This window comes from Pimephales promelas, chromosome 16 (genome assembly GCF_988280905.1).
Source record: "Pimephales promelas chromosome 16, fPimPro1.hap1.1, whole genome shotgun sequence".
Taxonomy (NCBI): Eukaryota; Metazoa; Chordata; class Actinopteri; order Cypriniformes; family Leuciscidae; genus Pimephales; species Pimephales promelas.
In genome coordinates, this window is record NC_142784.1 from 28,767,080 (window position 1) to 28,789,799 (window position 22,720).

A 22,720-nucleotide genomic window follows, 5' to 3' on the forward strand; every position below is an offset into this window, starting at 1 on the left:
CAGGTCCCCTTACATTGAAATAGCCATGTTTCTACAGTAGCCCTTACCGGACAAACGTGCTTCGTCATTATGTTTATTCAAAGTCAGTGAATAAAACACTGACACAATGATGAACAAGTAACAATAATATTCATAATAACATATCGTTTTACTGAAAATTAAGTAAACATGATTTATTAATTTATCTTTGTAAAGAAACCTAATTGCTTAACTGGCTCAGAGGACGACATCTTTTCCTGTCGGCCACCGTAACTTCTGTTGGTTGCAATTCGCAACCTCACCACTAGATACCACTAAAAATTACACACTGCACCTTTAAGTATGTTAAAACTAACTGCTAAGGCAGAGTATGCTGTCAGATATCTAATTAAACAACAGCATTTAAAGTATAATAAGATTTGTTCGGGTTCATTGTCATGACCCCAGTGATGGTGGTAACCAGACCAGACATTCATTCTCTGAAAAGTATTAACAGCATGAAAAGATGGTCCAGCTCAAAAAAGAAACAAGACTTGTTTGCGCTATAACAAAAATACACGCTTTCCATTTCTGCTTTTAAAGCCTCTGAAATGGTTTACTCTTATAAGTGCATTCCTGTAAATGGCTTTTTTTTTCCTTTTAACATATAAAAAGCTCAGGGACAAGTCAAATTTTTTTTAGAGTGACATTATGCCACAAATGCAAGCTAGAATGGTTAAAGTAGTATAAAGTTTAATAATTTAATGGCAAGTAAGAATAGGCTTTATTTTAAGCAAAATAAACTGTAATATGCTATTTGTTTGATAAGTTGTATGTTTTCAGTGTCTGGAAGACATTCCCTGCGGTGTTGAAAAGAATAAATAGGAATCGCCAGTTCACACACACACACACACACACACACGCACACACACACACACACACACACACACACACACACACACACACACAAAAAAAAATCCAATAAACTGTAATTTGCTAATTCTTGTTTCTTTGATTGAGGTGAGGTGTCAAACAAGATTATTAATAATTCATGTTCGCTCTCATAGCCTCTGAATCTGTCTTTGTGAGATCTAGCCATTTTTGGAGTGCTTTTTTATTATACTCATTTATTATACTATAATTTTTATACTAATTCCCATAAACAACCCCATATATATATATATATATATATATATATATATATATATATATATATATATATATATATATATAAAATGAGTGAAAGCCGAGCAAATAGAGTTCGATTAAGAGCATTTGCTCTCTAGTGGATCCTTGTATCCATTGGTATTCCTCTCAGGATCTGGCAAATATGTTCTGCTTACAGCAAGGAGAATCTTATCATGGAGTCTGACTTTGTCAACACTATTAGATTCTGACACTGTGGAGAGAGTCAGAGATTAATAACTTCCATGTAGGCAGGGGGGTCGGGGGTGGTTGCCTACAGTATAAGGCGGAAGAATGAGAGAGATTAACGAGTGTGAAAAACAATGACTCCTTCGTTAAACTCTAGATCGACGTGCCAATTCACAGCGGTTTGATTAATGTGGGGTTTAATATGGGCCTGAGAACTGTTATTTGTGAGGGTCAAGGAGATTTAACTGCCAGTAACTGGTAGCCATTAGGTTTTTGATCCCAAACTTGCATGACAGTATTATTCGAATTGGTCATTTACAACAATCGACCCCCAACACATGATGCTTACCAGGTAATAATTCAGAGACAGTAGTGTTGACTGTAGTTGATGTTCACAGCCAGTGTTTAAAATCTGCTCCAACAGTCGTTGGAAACAGTAATGCCTGGTTCAGATTACACGATTTTAGCCCGATTTTGGCACGATCCGTTTGACGTAGGGTGTCGTGGAGATTCGTAAACGACAACGGGCGTCGGGACGCAAAATTCGATCGTATCATCTCGTATAGTGCGTCATAGTGGGCAACAACCTATGCTTCACGACATCACGACAAAAAGACTAGCATGTTTAATTTTTTAACGGTCATCCACGATGGTTCCGTCACATGTATGAGGTTGACCAATAGGAGCACAGAAGCTTTTCCGTACACAAATTTCAAAAATGGTGAAACGAAAGAGAGACGACTAAAAGAAAAAATATATAAGAAAACAATATTTTACCTCAAGTTCTCTTTGGAGGATTGACAGCCCATACTGTCCTCTTCGAGCAATCCAGGGACACGTTGTCGGGTTTTCTTTCTTTTTTTACTTTTTTCTGAACACAGGACAGCCAATACAACACTCACCGCTTCATCCATTGTTTGTTTACGTTCGTTTCCGGAAGTCACTAGTTTCGCCTTCTCGATGACGGCACGCGATTACTGCTCAGGAAGCAACGTGTAGTCAGACATGTGTCTTGTCCACGACACGACAAGATTTTAGGAGTCAAAATCGCGTAATCTGACACAGTGACTATCGTAACAGACAAACAAAATCAGTCATTAGTGTGTTCAGTTCAGTCTTAGAATGTTTCAGCTAGTCGGTAAGTGTGTCCCCGGCATTGTAATGTATGTCATTGACTGAGGATCCATGTGTCCTAAAATGGCTTTTCATACAAAATAAATGGCAGTATTCAATGTCATAGTCAAGTACACGCCCACTAATATCACATAACAGCTTTTAATAAATGGGAACGATTGCAGTGGCACAAAAGAGGCTTCAAGGTTATTCCAAAAAATAGTGTAGTATTTGCCCTCAAGTTAAATTGCTGTTACTAAGATCATTGTGTGGGGTGGGGGGTGGTAGGGGGAATCACAAATGCAGTCTTTATATCAATTGTTTCTGCTAAACATGAGATTTAATGGAGAGTAATTGGACACTTTTGCTCATTTATCTTAGATATTAATCTCATGTTTCTTGACAGCAAATTCTCAAACTGTGCTTAGATTTGCTCAATAACAAATTGTCTGAACTCTATTATTCCTAATCTGTACACTTTTTTTGTATGACAACATTGTCTCCAGGAGAAACTTACAGTATAAGCAATACAAATGTTCCTAAAAATGTGCATTTTTTTGTCACTAAATGTACACTTAAATAGTCTTCCTATTGTTATATTCACTAAACAACTCTTAAGCTGGTGGTGCAGAATCTATATACAGAGCATTTTTGTGATATCTTCTGCCTCCGACTTGTCTTGTCGCATCCAAATATGATGAACTTTTCACCTTATGGACTGTCAAAGTCAGAAAAGTTGTCAGAAAAAGTGTTCCACGTGAATTATTCATCGCCATGAATGGATCTCATTCGAAGTTGAGGAGCGCAAATGCATTTATGGGGATTTTACTGTCATTTTCCTTCATGCAACAAAAATGGTGGCAGTGTTCTTAGTCTCACTTCATCTTTGATGTTCCATATGCATATTGACAATGAAGGGTTGTATATGATTATTATTCAGCTGGGTCTGTAAAGAAGTCTATACAGATGGCGCATGCTATAAAATATGTCCGTTACGCTCCTCATCAAGGCGATGTTTATGGCAGGCGGCTTGCAAAGCAGAAGGTCAGGCATAATGAAAGTATTAAGCTTATGCATTCAAACATGAGCAAACTTTCAACTCTGAACAAAGAGAAGTAGTATTTCATCTGTAAACTCGCTAGGCATTAAAGGGATACTTCCTTATGTTGTTTGAAGGATTCTCTTTCCTCTGTGGAACACAAAAGGAGACTGAACAATGTTCTAGTGGCTCTTTTCCCTGAAGTTATATTCTTCCCCTCCAGTGATCTGATAACAGCTGCAACCTGATCCTTTGGGTCTCAGTGGAGGCTGAATTAGTTGAATTCAACATTCAGATCACACTGTTTCATGAACAAAACATTCAGACTTGTTTTGTGAAGAAAATAATATGTAGAACCCTACTTCTATCATGAATTCTTCTGAACAAGACTGCACCAAGGAGAATTAGGCTGCTTTCCAAGGCTTTTTGTTCAAAAATGTTCTTTTTTCCATGAAACTTAATAATTAAGGGGTCATGAACTGACTTTTGAAATTTTATTATATTGTTGTCTGAGGTCAACTTATGACGTTCGCTTGGTTTTTGCATTCAAAAACATCAAAATGAATAAGTAATAGGCTATTGTACCTAGTGTTGTCACGGTACCAAAATTTCATTATTCGGTACCAATACCAGTAAAAATTCACGGTTCTCGGTACCAATTTCGGTACCAAAGCTTAGTTTAAATTTACATATATTTAAGTGTTTATCACGGTTACAAGTATGGAAACTGTACATTTGTATTATAAACACTTTAGAAAAAAATTAGATAAAATGACCTAAAATAAACAATAGTATACACTAACACATTTTTAAAGTTGTTTGTAAAGTTCTAATCCGTTAACATTTATTTAATGCACAATGAATGAAGTGAACAAACATGAACAATCAAGTGTTTCTATTAAATAACATTTACAAACATTAATTAATGTTGTAAAAATATATTGTTCACTCAATGTGTTGATGTGAAGTAATGTTGATAAATGGTATCTTATTGTAGCATTACCAAACTTTAGGCTACAGGAGAAAAAAACATGTTTTATTTGATTTGACTGTACTTTTATTTAATCTAAAACTGCATTCATATTTAATTTTGAAAAGGCTTTTTAAAACTGCTGAGTTATAAAGGCAAGAATACGCCTAGAACTGGCACTGACATTAAATGACATAAGGGATGCATCGATACTAATACCAGTACTCTGGTGTCGGTTGGATACTACTGTGCTCATGTACTCGTAAAACTACCCCGAAAGCACTTTAGAGGCCGTTCACATATCGCGCGTGTTTTTTTTTTATTATATTTTTGCGCGTGCTTATTCTTTCCAAAGCGCTTGCTCTCACGCGGCGTCTGTCGTTGCTATGCAACGAGTTTTTATTATGAGCGCGCTTGCCTCGCGCCTATATTTGAAATTGCGAATTTGCATGTAATCGGCCTCTTATGGCAACGTGACATTAGCCTAATCCAAAATATTTCCATATGTGGCTCTTTCCTCCTTTCGTGTCAACAAGTGGATTCAGAGAGAGAGCATCAGCGTTATGAAGAGGACGCAACTGTGCACCTTTCAGACAGCGTGTCTAGAACTGGATTAACCTGGTATTCGGTACCTAGAAAAGCTGGTACTGTAACATTTTTTTTTTTTTTAGTACCGACTTGGTACCGAAGTCCTGAGTTTTTTGACAACACTAATTGTACCCTAGTTTTGAGCCTAGCTGAAAAACACTTGGTTTTTATGGGCGTCTCACACTGAAGCCTTGGAAGTAAACACCCTCTGCTGTGAGTGGATAAAAGTTTTGCATATTATAATGAGTTTCAACTCACCCGTCGATGCACTTGGGGGAAATTGTTTTGAAAACGTCCAATGTTGTAAAATGCACCGTTCTTTACTCTTAATTGGTCTGCAAATCCAGTCTTGTTTACAAAACAATCCTCAGTGAAATGAAGCGAACAGACAGACAATGTTTTACCTCATCAGCTGGAACGTTTAACCATGCAGTCCTATTGGAATCCAGAGGAAGCTTATGCAGTGACTGTCTTCTTTCACAACCAGCCACTGCACAATATTCTGTATTGCTCGGTAGCTCGATCCGGTTTGTCATCACGAGGTAGGCCTATGTTATTTAGCTATGCGTGTAATGTGCGAATCGGTGGGCGGGGCTAAACCGGCCGTGTTGAAGTAGGCGTTGATCTTCTTCTGCGGGGGTTGTGTTTTATCCTCTTTGACGTCATAGTTCCCCACTTTGAAAAACGAGTCGTTTGCTGAGCCTGGTGTCAATAAAAGCTTTTATTGGACTAAGAAGGACGTTTTCAGTTCTGAAACTTTCAGGATATTCTTATAATATGATGACCTCTTAGATGTCAAAAGCTCAAGGAAAATTTGATTTTTTCAGTTCATCACCCCTTTAATACTAAAAGCAAACTGTTACCCAATTTAAATGGAGACTTAAGGAGTATATGCTGCGGATTTTATAATCACTCTCCTCCTTTCTCTCTTTCTCTCTTTCCCCTTCATCCCTGTTCCTCCATCTCTCTTCTGCATTTCATGCTCTCAGAGGCGGCAACGAAAACCAAAGTGAAAGGTGAGTTATCTTCTCTGTCTTTGTGGCTGGATGATTTATGTTGAACACAACTCCCAATAAACAATGTGCCGTTCGGCCCCCTCTTATCTCCCAAAGGAGCCTGGGATGCATTTACATAGTCTCTGCCTGTGAGAAAGCAAACCTGGAACATTTGATGAATTGGCCCTAGGAATATCCATTATGAATCCGTTTTACATGCTTCCTGGGTTTACAACAAACTTGTGCTACACGTTTAAGAGGAAGATGCCAGATTTTGTACAGGTCACCATTGCTGATACATAGAACCGCTACTCTAACAAAAAGTGGAAACACTTTGTCTTGGATATGTGGTACAGTGATGAATTCTCTAAACAGACAGCCACTTTTGAATGTGGTATTTTAGCTCAAAAAACTGATTCTTATTCACAAACCCACAATCCAGTTTAACCAGTTGCTAAATTAAGTTATTGTAATTTTCTTCCGTGCAAACACACCGCCTTTCATAAAATCCCTGTGAATTATGCTTATTATAGAAGACACCTTATTCACAAATCTATTTGCTATTTGCCTGATGCAATTAACGTTGCATTATAACCACCACCCACTGGAAGTAGGTGGCAAATGGAATTTAATATAAAAGATAGTTTGTGTATATTTTCTATTGATCATGACAGCAGTTATTCATCCATTGATGGAGAAGAACATGTATCTAAATGTATGATGTAGTTTAATGTGCTTTTTGAAAAGGTCTGATTCAGGTGTCTAGATCGCAGTGTTGCTATAATCGTAATAAAGTTAGTCAGATTGTTGTGATTTACCATATCGTCTACAACTGCATTTACATCCATGCAAATGGAGTTTAGCTAAAACAAGACGATTAAGTCTTTGTAGTGTTAAAGGATGAAGGCATAGTGCCTAACAGCAAGAAGGTCCCCGGTTCGAGTCCCAGCTGAACCAGTAGTTCTGGGTTTCACTTGTGGGTGCTCTGGTTTTCCCTGCGGGTTCTCCGGTTTCCCCCACAATCCAAAAAAAAAACAAAAAAACAAGCAGTATCAGTGAATTGGAGATGCTAAATTGTCAGTAGGTGTGAATGCGTGTGTGTGAGTCCCAAGCCATTTAATAGGGAGGGTTGGGAAAAAGACCTGGCAGCACATACCGGAAAAATCATTGCCAATAAAATTCATGGATAGTCTCTCGCGTATGGAAAAAGACAGTCATAGAATCGCCAAGAGTCGGATACGACTGAAATGGTAATAGATGGATAGAGATAGCCTTAAAAGAGCTTTGTAGCATTATAGTCTGTTTGGCTTTAACAAATCTAAATCATTAACATGAGTTAATGTCAAGACTAGACCAATACCAGACAATGGCAAGGTCAAGTTATATTTGAGGCAAACCAAAGAGATGTGGTGTGCTTGGAGATGTGAGATATCTATCCCTTGTGTGGGGTCTTAAAACAATGCTAGATCCAGACCAAGGCCATGTTTATGTGGTATCGAGAGTTCTCCGGTGGACCTAGACCACAAAACCAACACTCCATGTTTTCAAGAAAATGCATTTCTTTCTAAAAAAAATGTTCTAACAATTATCAAGACTGGTAGCTGAGACAGCTTATATTTAATGACAACAAACAGCAGCTTCAAATAGTTGGTAGTAATGTAGAAGCAGAATGCTACTATATAGTACAGATTAAATATGATTATATACCTGTAGTACAGTCTCTAAATATGACTCTGAAACTCACAGGCAATTACAACGTGGACATCATTTGGTTTAGCTTTTAGGGTAAATCAAGGTTACCTAAATTACCTGTAGAGAAAGTTGTAATATGTACAATTTGCTACTAAGCCAAGCTTAAGTTCTGATAATATAGCAGTTGAAATGACTGGTCTAAATGAGGAGCTGAATATAGAGGCATTCAAGGATTTTTTTTCTTGAAATGGAATGGCATAAAGCCCAGGCAGTTGTCATAGTCTACAAAGGACAGCTGGTGATCTAAGATGACAGCAAACAGCGGCTTGACCTTCAGGTGAGATTTGAGACTGTGAGAGGTTGGGTGAGGAAACTCATCAGGGAAGTCTTAGTTTGGAGGTATGAGCTCAGAGTTGTGGGTGGACATCTAGTTTGATATGTCAGAGTGGCATACAGAGATCCTTGCCATTTTGAGATTGTTGTCAGGATAGCAGTGGTAAAAGAAGCACCTGGATGACGGTTCTGGTGTAAAGGGAGATTCACACTGACAATGATTTGCAGTGACAAGGCAGCCAGAAGTCATTCATTTTCAATAAGATTTGACAATTTGAGGCGGCATGGGAAAATGAGACCAGTGGTAATGCGAATTCAACTATCTGCAATTACAGTCATACGATGACTATCAATGAATGTGTTGACCAAGGAATGTCTACTAGCAATGGTTCCTCTACAAATGTATTGTGATTTGTTAATATTAAATTACTGCTTTTGCAAGGTTTTTGAAAAACTGTTATACACCAACAAAGAAGGAGAATGTCTGAACATTTTAATAATTTATTAATCAACTAGTGATTTCTGAGTCTGTGTCAGCTGTAGTTGACTCGCCATCTTAATTTCATGGATATGGATGAGTCAAATTTTCAAATATGAAGAGTTCAGATGCAAAAGCCTCTAAATGCCATTTGAAATTTTCTTCTTTAGTGATGATTTTTATCAAGCTTGTATATTTAAGTTCAGTAATTTCACTTAAATAACAATTAATAGACTTATCATTGCCATTTAAGAGAAATTACTGAACTTAGAGGCTTTTGCATCTGAACTCTTCATATGTTGACCTAGGCAATTTGATTTTTTGTTTTATGTGGAAATATTATTCAATGCTCTGCCATCTATATTTGTTCTGTAGCTTTTAGTTAGTATAATGATATAAAATATATACTAGCGACAGGTTTGTTATGGTCTGACAACTACACAATATTAAAGCAATATTGTTAAAGCAATATAGTGGCAAACTTTACTAACATTTCAAATTACAAGCCATAGTTAGGTTAACAATTACCCGTCTGACAATTACCACATGGACCAGCCGTGTTTCGATCGGTCCGTCACGGACTGTGCCACTTCCGATGGATTTTTTTTTTTTTCTGCGACTAACCGACTGATTCAAATTTGGTTGACTAAGCCTTTTCCCGTCGACTAATAGGGGGCAGCCCTAATAATTATACAGGTGGGTTATTGAAAGATTACAAAGATTTTTTTTTCTGTCAAACAACATGCATTGATGAATCATGCACAATAAGACCACGAATGTGTTTTATAAAGGTATAAGATCGAGCTGTAATTTTTCATGCCAGAAATGTGGTTTTCTTGCATATTTCAAAAGATCGAGCTGTTTAACCCCAATAGTGCCTGCCTGTCTCTGTAATATCAAACCTGCTGTGAGATGTTTTAAGCTTCGCCATTACCATTCAGAGCTATTCTCTGGTCTACAGTAGATGTATTTTTAGTGTGTCACTCTGTCTCTTTAAGGGAAGAGAAAAGCACTTGAAGGCTTTTAAACCTAGAGAGGGGAAATCCATTCTTTTTTCTGCTCCCTGTTCCCTCGCCCCCCCATGGCGATGATTTAGTGGGAAGGGTGGCACATGGCCCTGCCATTATAAGGGGCCTATATACCTACCTATATATATGTCTATATATATATATATATATATATAGTGTGTGTGTGTGTTCAGATGGGCTAAGTCACACTTCTTTTGTTGCTTAGCAGTAATTGCAGCAGGTTATATCCACCCAGCCAGTTTCAGGCTATTAGTGCATGAGCAAACTGAATTCTGAGCAGTTCCTGGATATTCCTTAGATGCTAGCTCCTGATACAGTCAACACTAACCTTCTCTCTGTCATGCTTAGCTGTAAATAGAAATAGTAAGCACTTAAAATGTTGAATTTAGTAAACATTTATCTGTTACTTTTCAAGGCACAATTTAGAAGCTTCTACATACAATATATGTTAATGAATGGCAACTGCTAATGTGTTAGCATTTAAAAACGTACTCACTTCAGTTTTAAAGGAACAGTTCAACTAAAATTTTAAATCCTGCCCTCATGTCCAATAATTTGTGAATTGTATATCCATACAATGACTAGACATTGTGATGTGAATGTTTACACTCAATGTGAACATGGACAATGCAACTAAAAGAGTTTCATTTGAGTGAAATTGAGTGATTTACATGCGAAGCTGTTGAATTTTAAAGCAGTTGTTTATGAGACCTCCATTTTACACAGCAATAATCACATAGCGTTTGTGGCTTGCTTTAGGAACTGCCGTTTTTCATTAACAAGGAAAATTGCAAATACATTTCTGAACAGTCCTATTTTCCTAAATAACGACTACACAGTAACACAACTTGTATGTTGGAGCACAGAAAACTTGATTGGGCAATTCCATGGAAATGTCAACCTTGCCATGAAAAAATAAAATTATTGTCAAAATATCAAAACCCTTTCAAAGTTGGCCTTTTAGGTCTGTAATATTCTGTATTAATGTGCTGTATCAGAAACTTTAAGAAAATAGCCTTGTTATTCCACCACATATGAGGTGAGCAACAATGCTAAAATTAAACCAACCATATTTCATGCTTTCAAAAGAGGGCATAAAACAGAAAGCTCATGATTGCGAGCAACAGCAAGAATACTTTTTGAAAAAAAAAAAACAGTTTTTATTTACTTTATGGGCTGGCAAGTTTCAATATAGAAATCTATGAAGGAGTAGTCCAGCTCTCAGATTTAATCAAAAATATCTTAATTTGTGTTCTGAATATGAACGAAAGTCTTACAAGGTTGGAACAACATGAGTGTGAGTAAATACTGACATAATTTTCATTTTTGGCTGAACTAACCCGATATATAAACAGACATTCAATATAATGGTATTAAATGCCTTTTCTGAGAATTTATATTTCAAGTTTTGAGTGCAAATGTCACCTCTATTACGCTGGAATTGCCCGATTGCTTTACAATTTTGAACATGTGGATCCTGTTTTTAAACAAAAAAATCAGGCCTATTTTTGAGAAAATCATTAACTGGGATTGATTCACTCTACAGTAATCATAGGCAACAGTAATCCAGTCTCCGCTCTTAAGATTACCTATGGATTTTCTAATATCTGCTCGAAATGAATTTCAAAAGGCTGTCATAAAGAGGAAGGCTGTCATAACAGCACTTTGAAGTATCTTAATGCAAGATCATACCAAGAATTCATCGTACAGTATGTATGTAGTGCACACATGAATGTCCCATGGCAGATTATGTACTGAGATGTAAATAGACTTGATTTTGTAGTATGTTACAGTGGTCCTAAACTGAAGAATATGGAGTGGTGCCATCATATTTATTACAATTTAATTCAATTTAAATATTCAATGTTTAGGGATATTTTTTCGGGACATTTTGGTAATCAATAAATATGATACTATATATAGCTGGCACCGAAGAGGGAGCATCTGAAGTAACGAAACGAGGCAATAACCTGACGCTAAGTATCCCCAGCTAAAAAACATTTGCGTAGTTGTCAGACCGTAACAAACCTGTCGCTAGTATATATTTTATATCATTATAAAACTAAAAGCTACTGAACAAATATAGATGGCAGAGCATTGAATAATATTTCCACATAAAACAAAAAGTCAAATTGCCTAGGTCAACATATTTGAAAATTTGACTCATCCATATCCATGAAATTAACATGTTTTAAACCACCAGATGTAATTACTTCTTATACACAATTTAAGCAGTTTTATCATGAATACAGACAAGTTACCATGAATGACACCAAAATTACATGGTGTGTTCTTTACTGTAAAACGCACTCATTGCGACACATTTAACAGATATGTAAATGTATGGTAATTTAGAAATGCAATTGGTGAAATAATCAATTTACTACAACAAATGACCTAGCTCTCTAAAAAATCCCCATGCCTTTAGCCTACTCAGTAGAGCTGCATTTTTTGTGGTATATGAAGTCTGTAGGTGCCAATATATATATATATATATATATATATATATAGTGTCATTATTTTGCATATGTTCAGTCAATCAGTGTATACTTACTGATGGTTACTATTGTACTGGGTTCCTTCTCTGCTAATTTAGTCCTAGACCTAAAATGTTTCCCAGTTCCTGCGGTGTGAACACTCCAATGGGTACTTCTGCCTATAGTCTTAGGTGCGAAAGCCCCTATAGATGCTTTTAAACTCCATTGAACTCAGAATAAGTGTCATTCTAAATTGTTCAGACCTCTTCCCGATAATGAACGTGAGGCTGCTTTGTAGGAAGCAAAAGACACCGTGAGGTTTTAATGAGCCCCTAATGCATCTGTCTTCCTCTGGAAAAGCTGGAGACTCAAAACCGGAGCATCCCTAGAGAAATCGTCAGCTCAGCGTTCTCTCTACATGTGCTTTCCAATTTAACTAAGAATTCGCTGTTGAACGTGAAAGGGTGGCCTGAAAAATTACACCAGCTCTTCCTCTTCGGGGATATGACTAGACCCTTCGATCCTATTGTAGACCGCCACAACAAAAGGGCCTCCAGTCCTAATTAAATATATTCATCTTCATCCCACATTATAAGACTTACTCCCCAAACATCTTAGCAAATAGGCCATGGTTACTTTCATGGTCAGCCAATTAATTAAAGTATGTGATGTTGCTGTATGTTCAGTGATTAAAAATTAGGTTGTCAACTTGGTCGTATATGTCCCTGTAGTTTCGATGTTCTCTTTCTGTTCCTCAGCGGACATTTGGACTCAGGGTGTCCATGTATAAGTGTTTCAGTATAAAATAGATTATAAAAAAATATGTTATGATACCCTGGGGTGCAAAAAGAGAGTATTCAACCTGGGTAGAAACAAAAACAACATTTTTAAAAATAATATTTATTATTTTTAGATATAAATATGTTGCATTTTTCCATATCTCATATTTATGTCCTATACAATTAAAAATCGATTTTTTTTTGTTCATTTTCGTTATTTCATTATGTTTCATGCCAACATTGTTCATAGTGTTAATTTCATAGTGACTTTTTTTAGTCATTACCTTTTTTCCTTGACTAAGACAAGGCGATGACAACGTCATTAAACGACTACTGTGACTAAATTAACCTTGATGAAAAAAGATGACATTAAAATGTAGATAAAAAATTCAAAATTATATAAAATATTACAGACTGTTTTTTTACGAGCTTTCATTCTTGCGTTTGCCAGATATCAAGAGTTTAAATCCCCAAATTATGCTTTGCTGTTAAAAGGATATATTAACTATGTTTCCATTCACATATTTTTATGCTCATTTTGGAATTTAAATGACATTTTTCTTAGTGATATTTGGCACCAGTTTATTAGTAAGTAATGTTTTTTTTTTTCGCTGGATGGAAACGGTGCTGTATTCGTAAATGTTTTATGTGATACTCCAATTTTGTGCAAATTTTCAACATTTTTATATGGAAACATAGCTATTTTCTGCCCAGTGTTTTACTTGATCTTTGCAATCTGGCAACCATGTGCATGCACTCTCTCTACTCTGAGGAAGAATCTGAAAACTGTATATTCGGAGTTATTCTACTCAAATGAAACTGTAACAGATCCGGTATGTGTTCTGTCACGAGCCGCTTGTGCTGTTTGCCGCGATCTGTGACTAAATCAAACCTTCTCATTGATAAACTGTAATAAATCTAAACATGAATCTCGAATATATTGTTTGCGATTGAGGTTGCTGAATAAATGCACTTACAAAATCTCTGTGTGACAATACAGTCTTTTTGCTGTTGTTTATTTGAAATTATTGGAATTACTATTGGCATTAATTTTTTGAGAGAAGTTTATTTTTGTAGCCTTTCAGTTTTCATGTAGACAGTCTATAATCATCAGGAATCTGAAAAGTACATTTTACACAGAATGAAGAGTAAATTAATAATAATAAATATATAATAAATAATAAATTAAGATATTTCTCTTATTATATTAATTAATATTAAATGCTTATTACATCTGGATGGAGGAAGCTGACTAAAATCTACAAAATCTAATTTCTTTTTCGATAGCCGGAAAAAAAAATGACCTTAAATAATAGCTAGCGTAAGACGTTATGTAGCCCCGCCCCTTTTCAGCACTGTGCTCATTGTGTTCTTTTGATTTCCACAACATGAAGGTAGATCTTATGGATAAACATGAATTTTGCATTTTAAAACCTTCTCAGTCTACTGGCATTTGTTATGACATCCGCTTCAAACATGCTCATTTACATGCGATTAGTATTTTCTTGTCCAAATTGGTGTTGAAAATCTTAATAAAAATCATGAACATCCCTAATCTGAACTTGAAACGAAGCCCTACTTGGTTCACATATTCTAAAAAACCCATTTCTGATTCAGCTGGCAAATTGTGACCAGGTATTAAAGCGAAAAAGTTTCTGTTGAAAATGTGTGCATGTTTCAGTATTCCAATGTTTATGATGTAGAAAGAGTAGTAATTGCAAGACAAGCTTTTATGTAATTTCATCACGTTGCAAGTTCTCAACCAATAATTTGGGATGTTTTTGGTGCATTTAGAACATTTGATCATGTTGTGCATGTGCAAGTGTGTGGTTGTGTCTGTGTGTGTACAGACGCTCGTGTATTAATACCAAAATGAAGCCTTGCATGAAAGCTAATTCATCCTCACTCTCATTACCTCAGCATGGGGGCTCTTTCACAAGTAATGAATTTTAATTTTCCCGTGCCCAGCAAAGGTTGACAGACATACCAATCACATAGCATTCAAAATGATATTACCTCTCGCATTAGTTCTCATTTAATCTTCTGCCAGCTTAAAGCCACAGACTCACTGTGAAAAGAGAATTGATCAGATAAGCATGCCTTTCATTCCAAAGGCACTAATCATAAGTGCACACAGGGGGAAAAAAATGAAAAATAAAAATAACAGCTGGTTGGCCGACTTGTTTTTCTTGTTTTTCTTTTGATCTGGGAGAAATATGTGCTGGAAATATGATGGATATGTCTTAGACCCCTGCTGTGACCCCACATACTGTACAGTTAAATTAAAGGCCTTACCAGTCTGGAGACAATGCCACTGCTTTCTGTTTCCACAAATATTCGAAGTCAGTTCTTATCATTTCTCAATAGGAGGAAAAATCACAAATTAGATCTTTTTAATTGCTCAATTGTTCATGTTCGACATTGATAGGCCTAATTTTTCTCTAATTTTACAATTTTCCCAACACACATTCAGATTCCAGGGAGAGCAAATGGAGACTTGCTCCTGATTTTCAGGTTGTTCTCCCGGGAAACACACTCTAGAGATCTCACATGAGTCTTTATGAATTTAAAGATTGCTAATCTATTTCCTCCGAAACCAAATGAGATAAAAAATCTACATCCACATGAATGTTATACCTTATCATTTTTTATACCGAATAAAATCCTAAGAGAACGTTGAGACAGAGTTGAAAGTTTTGCGAAAGTTTTTCAAGACATACTTTGAAAGTTGGTTTGGCAAAGCCTAGCATGAAAGTTTTACAAAGCCTTGAAGTTTGAAGGTTATGAAGCATTAAGCATTAATACAGCATCTTTAAAATTCAAGAGTTGTCGTCTGTATTTGTGGTCCATTTTTGGTGCAGAGAAAGACTGTAAATAATAAAGTATATGTCTGCTAATTATATGTATTCAGTTAATTTGGTCAGCATAAGTTATTAATGACTTTGTCTGGTTTAAAAAGATGTATATAATACGTCAGAACAGGCTGGAGGACTTTGCTGAGTTTGGTGGACATGAGGTAGAACGCTCAAGTGGTTTTTCAAGACTGGTTGCCCACTGAAGCTAAGCAGGCCTGAGCCTGGTTAGTACCTGGATGGGAGACATTCTGAGAAAATCAGGCTGCTGTTGGAAGAGGTGTTAGTAAGGCCAGTAGGGGGCGCTCACCCTGTGGTCTGTGTGGGTCCTCCAAACGCTCCAGTATAGCACCATCCTTCGGATGAGACTTTAAACTGAGGCCCTGACTCTCTGTGGTCATTACAAATCCCAGGATGCCTTTCGAAATAGTAAGGGGTGTTACCCTAGCCTGGCTACGCGCTCTTACGCACTTCCACTCAATTTCATTTTCCTTCAGTACTACGTCTGGGACTGCAGTATATTCTTAGGTTTCCAGAAATCAATTTTTTGTAGGACCAATCAGCGAATAGAGGGAGTGGCTGAGAACGATGACGTTGATGTAGCGCGTCAGTTTTAGTTCAGTAATGGCAGCGGAGAAAGACGTGAGAAAAGCTGTTCGGTCCGTTGTTGGAAAACTGCCAACAAGCAAGAACAATGTTTGCTAAGTTTTGTTGGTGGCCATGATGTTGTGGCCCCCTTCCTCCGCCCCACGGGGTTCGGGAAATGTTCGATTTTCCAGCTCACTCCGCTAGTGAATGAGTTAGCTAAGGCGAAAGATAGGGATGCAAAGCCGATAGTTATATTCGTCTCCCCTCTTGTTGCACTAATGGAGGACCAAGTGAAAGAGGCAGAAAGTTTGGAGTTCGTGCTGTGCTCAGAAACGATTTTAAAACAGGGCTTTATTTGTAAAATACCGAACTTGTCCTTTTAACTAAAAATGAGTTGAATCGTATAACTTATAAAAAAGTTGAAAAATTGCTTACCTTCGTTGATGAGTTAAAGCAGGGGTAGGCAAGTTCGGTCCTAGAGAGCCGCTGTCCTGCAGAATTTAGTTCCAACCCCAATCAAACACACCTGAACAAGCTAGTCAATGTCTTCAGGATTACTAAGGCTATACGGAGAGGTTTTTTTCCCATTGTGTTGGAGCCAAACTCTGCAGGATCGAACTTGCCTACCCCTGAGTTAAAGCAATATAAAAACCTATGTTGTCATAACTTATTGATCATATTTTATTTACAGTGAAGAGAGGTGCTGCACCTTTGTCAAAAATGTGAAATGTAATACATTTTTTGAACATTCAAGCAAGAAAACCTATTCTAGTTGACCCCAAAACCAAATCTAGACTAATATGGCCCCTTTATAGGAATAAATGTTGCTTTTGGGTTGAAGATTTGGAAACCTTAACCCAAGTTTTGTGGTTTACTTTGTCAATCTGACATAATAAAACAAAACTGAGAAGTCTCATGAGTTTTGAAAGCGCAACCTCTGAGCGATACGTTTTTTACTCTGGGTTACAGAGAATCACAAAGCAGCTGAAACAGAGAGATTCGCCCTGAGCTGTCGTTGAATCCCGTTGTGCAACATTTCTACAAATGCTTCTGCTGGCTGTAATGCCAAAGACTAAGGCAGACGCATTAGTCCAGATACGGGGGGTGTTATCGCTGTGTAATGAATTGAGATGGTTGTTCCTCTGGCTGCTGCATGGTTATTTGTTAGCTTTTTTTTTTTTTTTGCTGGTGCCCAAAGCATACAATGTACAGTGGCTTGCTTGGCTGCTTTTTGGTCATTCATCAATGAGTGATTTCCATTATGTGGTGCAGTCAGCTGAAAAAGAAAAAAGCTTTTCTGGATGTGCGGTTCGTTCATTCATTCATTCATTCATTCTTTGCTGTTTCCTGCTCAACCCAAGCACAAGCGTTTATGAGATATGTCAGCACTTTAATTCCCTATTGAGAAATGTACGTCTTTAAGTTGATTCAATAAGAACAATGTTGGGGAAGCTACATTTGAACTGTGGCTATTAGCAGTCAAGCTATTCTGTTAAAAACAATCTCGAAAAAATTAAAGCAGAATTTATTTGGCACAAAAATAATGAGGATGTCAGCTATATTGACAGGACTAAACTGAAACAGATAATCTGACAGTAAATACAACCGCTTTGTGAAAAGGTACACTTTAGAATTCTTTTAAAAAGAGTACTTATTACAGAAATTATGTATTTTAGAAGAATATTAAGTTCATATTTTCTGATTCTTAATTTCATGTTATATGCAATGTTGTATTATAGTTTAAATTTATTTTAAATGCAATTAGAGCTGAACTTTAAAAGGCCATTTTGACCCATTTGATTAGGTCTTAAGTACATCTTTATGTGTAATTTCATAATTACTTATGTTGTCTGTGAAATATGGTTGTGTACAGCTACTGAAAATAATGCATGCAAACTAAAATATACTTTAAACAGCTTATACTTTATAGTCTTTTTTTTTTTTTCTCATTTGATTTCAGGCCAGTCTCCATTTACAGGGCACAACACAAAAGGCCCTTTAGGCAGTATTTAACTGATGTTGAAGCTTTGCCCTGTTGTAATAAAAGGCCAAATGGAGAGAATAGCTGATCTGGGATCTGCTTTAAGTGGTTTGGACTAAAAAGTGAAACGTAAGCTGCTGACCCATCATCCACCTGTACTAGCACAGCAGCGTCTGTTCTCACAAGGACGAGCATTTAGCCCATACACAAACGTCTTTTTTTATTTTCTTGGCAATAGAAATAGTTCAAGGTATCTGAGATTGGGTTAATAGTAAGATGTAGATCGCAATGTCACATAACATCATTTATATGCCTCACAGTCAAGTCTTTGGCACAAACATGTATCCAAAGTGACATGTAATTAAGATACACTTTTTTTTTTATCAGTTAACATTCTCTGGGATTGAAACCCATGACCTTGCTTGCCATACTATTAGAGCTACATGAGTGTTTCCAATTTTGATGTTCTAATCATTTTTTATTTTTTTTTTCCGTTGAACTGTGTTGAATGGGACTGGCACGCTTCTAGTTATGACAATATCTTTGCATTTACAAAGCTTTCCCAACTATATACAGTTAGAGAGAACTTTGTTTCTGTGTGAAATGTAAGCTAGTTCCGCGAAAACAAAAACTGCATTTTCTGCTGTTCAACATGGTAAACCTACATGATCAACTTGAACCCGTCACGAAATCTTGCAAAAATATCTGTACACATAAAGGAGTCTCAGCTAGTCGGTTATATTGAGTCATTACGTCACATCTGTACACATAAAGGAGTCTCGGCTAGTGAGGATTTTGGAAGTGAGCCTTTTCTCACTGCACTTGATATAATTCAACTTATCAATTTGATGGCGGATCCAGAAAGGTTCAAACGACAATCACCAGTGACGACATATTCACCCGCTGTAAAATGCAAAAGACTTCGTTCGGAGTGAAAAAAAGAGACTGCATCCGGACCCATGCGAAAACAAAAACGCTGTGTTCATCCGTACAACTCGTGTGAAGTTGATAATTCCACAAATAACTGCAATTGCTGATTTCGAACAGAGATGGCGACAAAGAGGGAAAACTGCGGACTGCAGCTTTAAATATATCATGTGCACAAAATAATAATTAGTTCTCTCGATTTACTAAATCATGGCCATGTTGTGATAATTTGGTCTCTGATTTTAGGTAAAGGGATAGTTCACACAAAAAACGAAAATTCTGTCATTTACTCATGTCGATCCAAACCCATAAGAATTTCGTTCATTTTTGAAACACAAATGAAGATATTTTTTTTAATGAAATCTGAGAACTACTCCTTTTCTAGTAATGAAAGTAAATCTCTATAATGCCAGTCTCTTTTTTGACCTTCCTCTTAATTGGTTCCCACTTTCTCTTAGTCTAATCACTTGATTTTTTTGTTGGTCAGCCAGCATCACTATTTAACATTCACACTCCACGTCAATTTCAAGAACACCTCACACCTCGTGTGCTCATGTTGTTCTGGAATAATGGAGGAGGCAGTGGAAACCGCGGTCGGTACAACACGTCCGTAGCATGTGGGCCTTGAATGAGACAGATCCCAATGTCACCTTCAGGAGAACGCAGCAGTGCCTGGCGCCTTTGGGGAGCCCACACGGTGATCCCCTACTGCCACGAGACGAGTATTAACTCGTGAATAATTTCATGCATGCTAACACACTGATTTACGAGCCACTTCACAGTTCCTGGGATTTAGCTGTAAATAAAACTGGATATTCTATCTAAAAATATTTGTTAAATATGTATTATTTTATTTTTTTATCATGTCGTGTTTATATTATTTTTAAATATATCAAATATTTTTCGACAGAATATTCAGTTTTGGATCATGAATATATTAAACTTACCAATTCTTAAGAAAAGAAATGCATGTACAGTCCAACCATTCATAAGTTTGGGATCGGTAAGACCTATTTTTTGCTTATTTTTCTGAAAGAAATTTTTTTAATTTTTATAAATTTACATTAAAAGCATTTATAATGCTATAAAAAAATCTATTTTAAACTCTTTAATAACCCTGAACCTCCAAACGTATTGCTGTTTCCACAAAGATATGGAGCACAACTGTTTCAACATTGATAATAATAATAATAAATGTTTCTTGAGTAGCAAATCATCATATTAGAATGATTTCTGAAGGATCATGTGACACTGAAGACTGACATTTTAAATTATATTTAAATACAAAACAGTTATTTTATATTGTAATAATATTTCACAACACTACTGTTTTCACTGTATTTTTATTTTAAAAAGTTACACACTTTACCTTCGAGAGCACCTGCCCCATTGGTGAATTTTTCCCTATGCTAAATTGGCTAAAAAACAAAGGAATACTCATTTGAGATGCAACCGGAATGCAATTAGGCGACTTTTCGGCAAGACAAGGAAAACAAATGTGGAATAAGTCCGAGCAGAATCCACTGAAGCTGCGTGATTAAGCCTGGCTTGGATGTCCCCAATGCCCCTTACACACACACACACACTAACACTATAAATTCCATACCCCTTTCCCAGATGAGACAGGATCGAAGGCCCACCATAGTTTGGATTATGTGTCAATTTACCACCCAGCTGCAGTGGCAGTGTCTCCCTTGCCGAACATGACTAGCTCTAATTAGGCCATGCTACCAATTACTGCTGATCCCAAGTCAGAATGAACAGAAAGAGAGCGAGAGGGAAAGAATTACACCATTGTTTCGCTTTCTATACCCAAACGCTGTGCTAAATGTGTGCAATAATCCATCATTTTGAGCGTAATGGGTTTAACATGCTCTTAATATATGTAGTATTCAATAGAACGTACAAGTCAATAGTTGGACCAATTTAGTTGTTCCTGAAAGGTTGTATAGCTATGGAAGAAGAGCATTGCTAGACCACTGTAGACATTAAATGCATTAGCGTAATCATTCATTAATAAGTACTTACTAAGAAAAATGTGAATATGCTGCAAATAATGAAAAATCTGCCATTATTTCCTTGCCTTTATGTCGTTTAAAACTCGTATGTTGTTATTTCTATCGAACACTGAATAAGGACTTTTGACGAAAGCTTGTATGTCATTTAGCATAGTTTAGCATCTTAACTGTATTTTTTATTAGCATTGAGAGTAGCTGTTTGAAGTAGCTTTATCATAAACTAGTGATTAGTGGTGCAGCACGACAAATTGTTTTTAATGAATTGGTGGAATTTTCTGTCAATAATGAAACAACGCTTTCCCGCCATTGATGGAATTTTCCGACATTCCGGGCTTTCACTATTATGTGGTAGGGGGCGCTATACCGCTATTACATAGAATCTCCGGCATATCAAAACACAGGCAAAGAAGCAGAAGCAATAGATAAAAGCATTGCTTGTGCACGTTGTAGTCTTTGAATTTCACAGCTTTTTTTTTTTCAAAATGTTGCTTTTTTTATTAAACTTATCCATTTGAAGTGGTAATAAAAAATGTATTAAGCTAGAATAAAACTGTTTTTTTATTATTATTATTATTGTAATAAGCAAAGGTTATAACTAACTAATGCTTGGTTATCTATTTTTTTTTTTGTTTGATGCTTGTAGTAGTGTAGCTAGTAGTGCAGCTTGAATTGAATAGATGCAAGTGCCACTACTTTAAACTCCGATTAGCATTTAGCTAAACAAGCTAAAGTAACTATCAACACCCAGGACTGCAAATATCCATTTTATGATAGTGTTAATTAAACTACCCTCATGATGGCCATTATTGAGACCAGTTGTCCCAGTAGTCCCCTGAGAGCTTTCTCTCCTTTTTCGTCCTCTCTCCTGTGTAGCAGTTGTTTGTTTATATACCCATCTCTTTTTTCTCTTCTTGTCTATCTCTCTGCAGGTAGCCAGACTCAGTTCCCCATCACCCAGAATGTGACGGTGGTCGAGGGCAGCACGGCTAACATGACCTGTCGAGTGGATTATAATGATAACACCTCCCTCCAGTGGTCAAATCCAGCACAACAGACCCTCTTCTTCGGGGACAAGAAAGGTGAGTGTGGGCCGGATGAGCCGTAAATCAGTCTGGTGTGTCAAGCTGGCAGCAGTACCAGAGTGGGTTACTGGGTCGGGTCGAGAGGAAATGTGCTGTGTAAGGATGAGTTTGGGCTCAAAACTAATGAGACTAAACATTCATGTGTGTCTCTCTCTTGCTCTCTCTCAGACGGGCCAGCCACACAAACAAACCAATCAATTCTACGATTCATAGGATCCATATAAGCACTGCAATAACAAAGGCCATTTAACATCATTAAAGGTTCCCTAGTGGGGAAGGATGGAAGTGTTCGACGTCATTCGGGACTCGTACACAACACGCTAAAGTTTGTTTACAGCTGTTTCTGTTTATGGCTTCCTTACCGCAAACTATTTATTTATTCTTATTTCGTTATTTTTTGATGACACTTTAGAATAATGGTTCATCATTAATAGCAAATGAGTAGTAC

The 22,720-nt window shown here is 36.8% G+C and overlaps 1 protein-coding gene across 7 annotated transcripts in view; it reads left to right on the forward strand.

The window, feature by feature from the left end:
- The window catches only part of cadm2b (cell adhesion molecule 2b), a 223,532-nt gene that overhangs the window by 148,505 nt on the left and 52,307 nt on the right, over positions 1-22,720 (forward strand). For all 7 annotated transcript variants that reach the window (XM_039670476.2, XM_039670481.2, XM_039670477.2 and 4 more), the window contains exons 2-3: positions 6,032-6,058; positions 22,120-22,269. In XM_039670476.2, the coding sequence (XP_039526410.2) occupies positions 6,032-6,058; positions 22,120-22,269 (177 nt within the window). The remainder of the gene's footprint in view (positions 1-6,031; positions 6,059-22,119; positions 22,270-22,720) is intronic.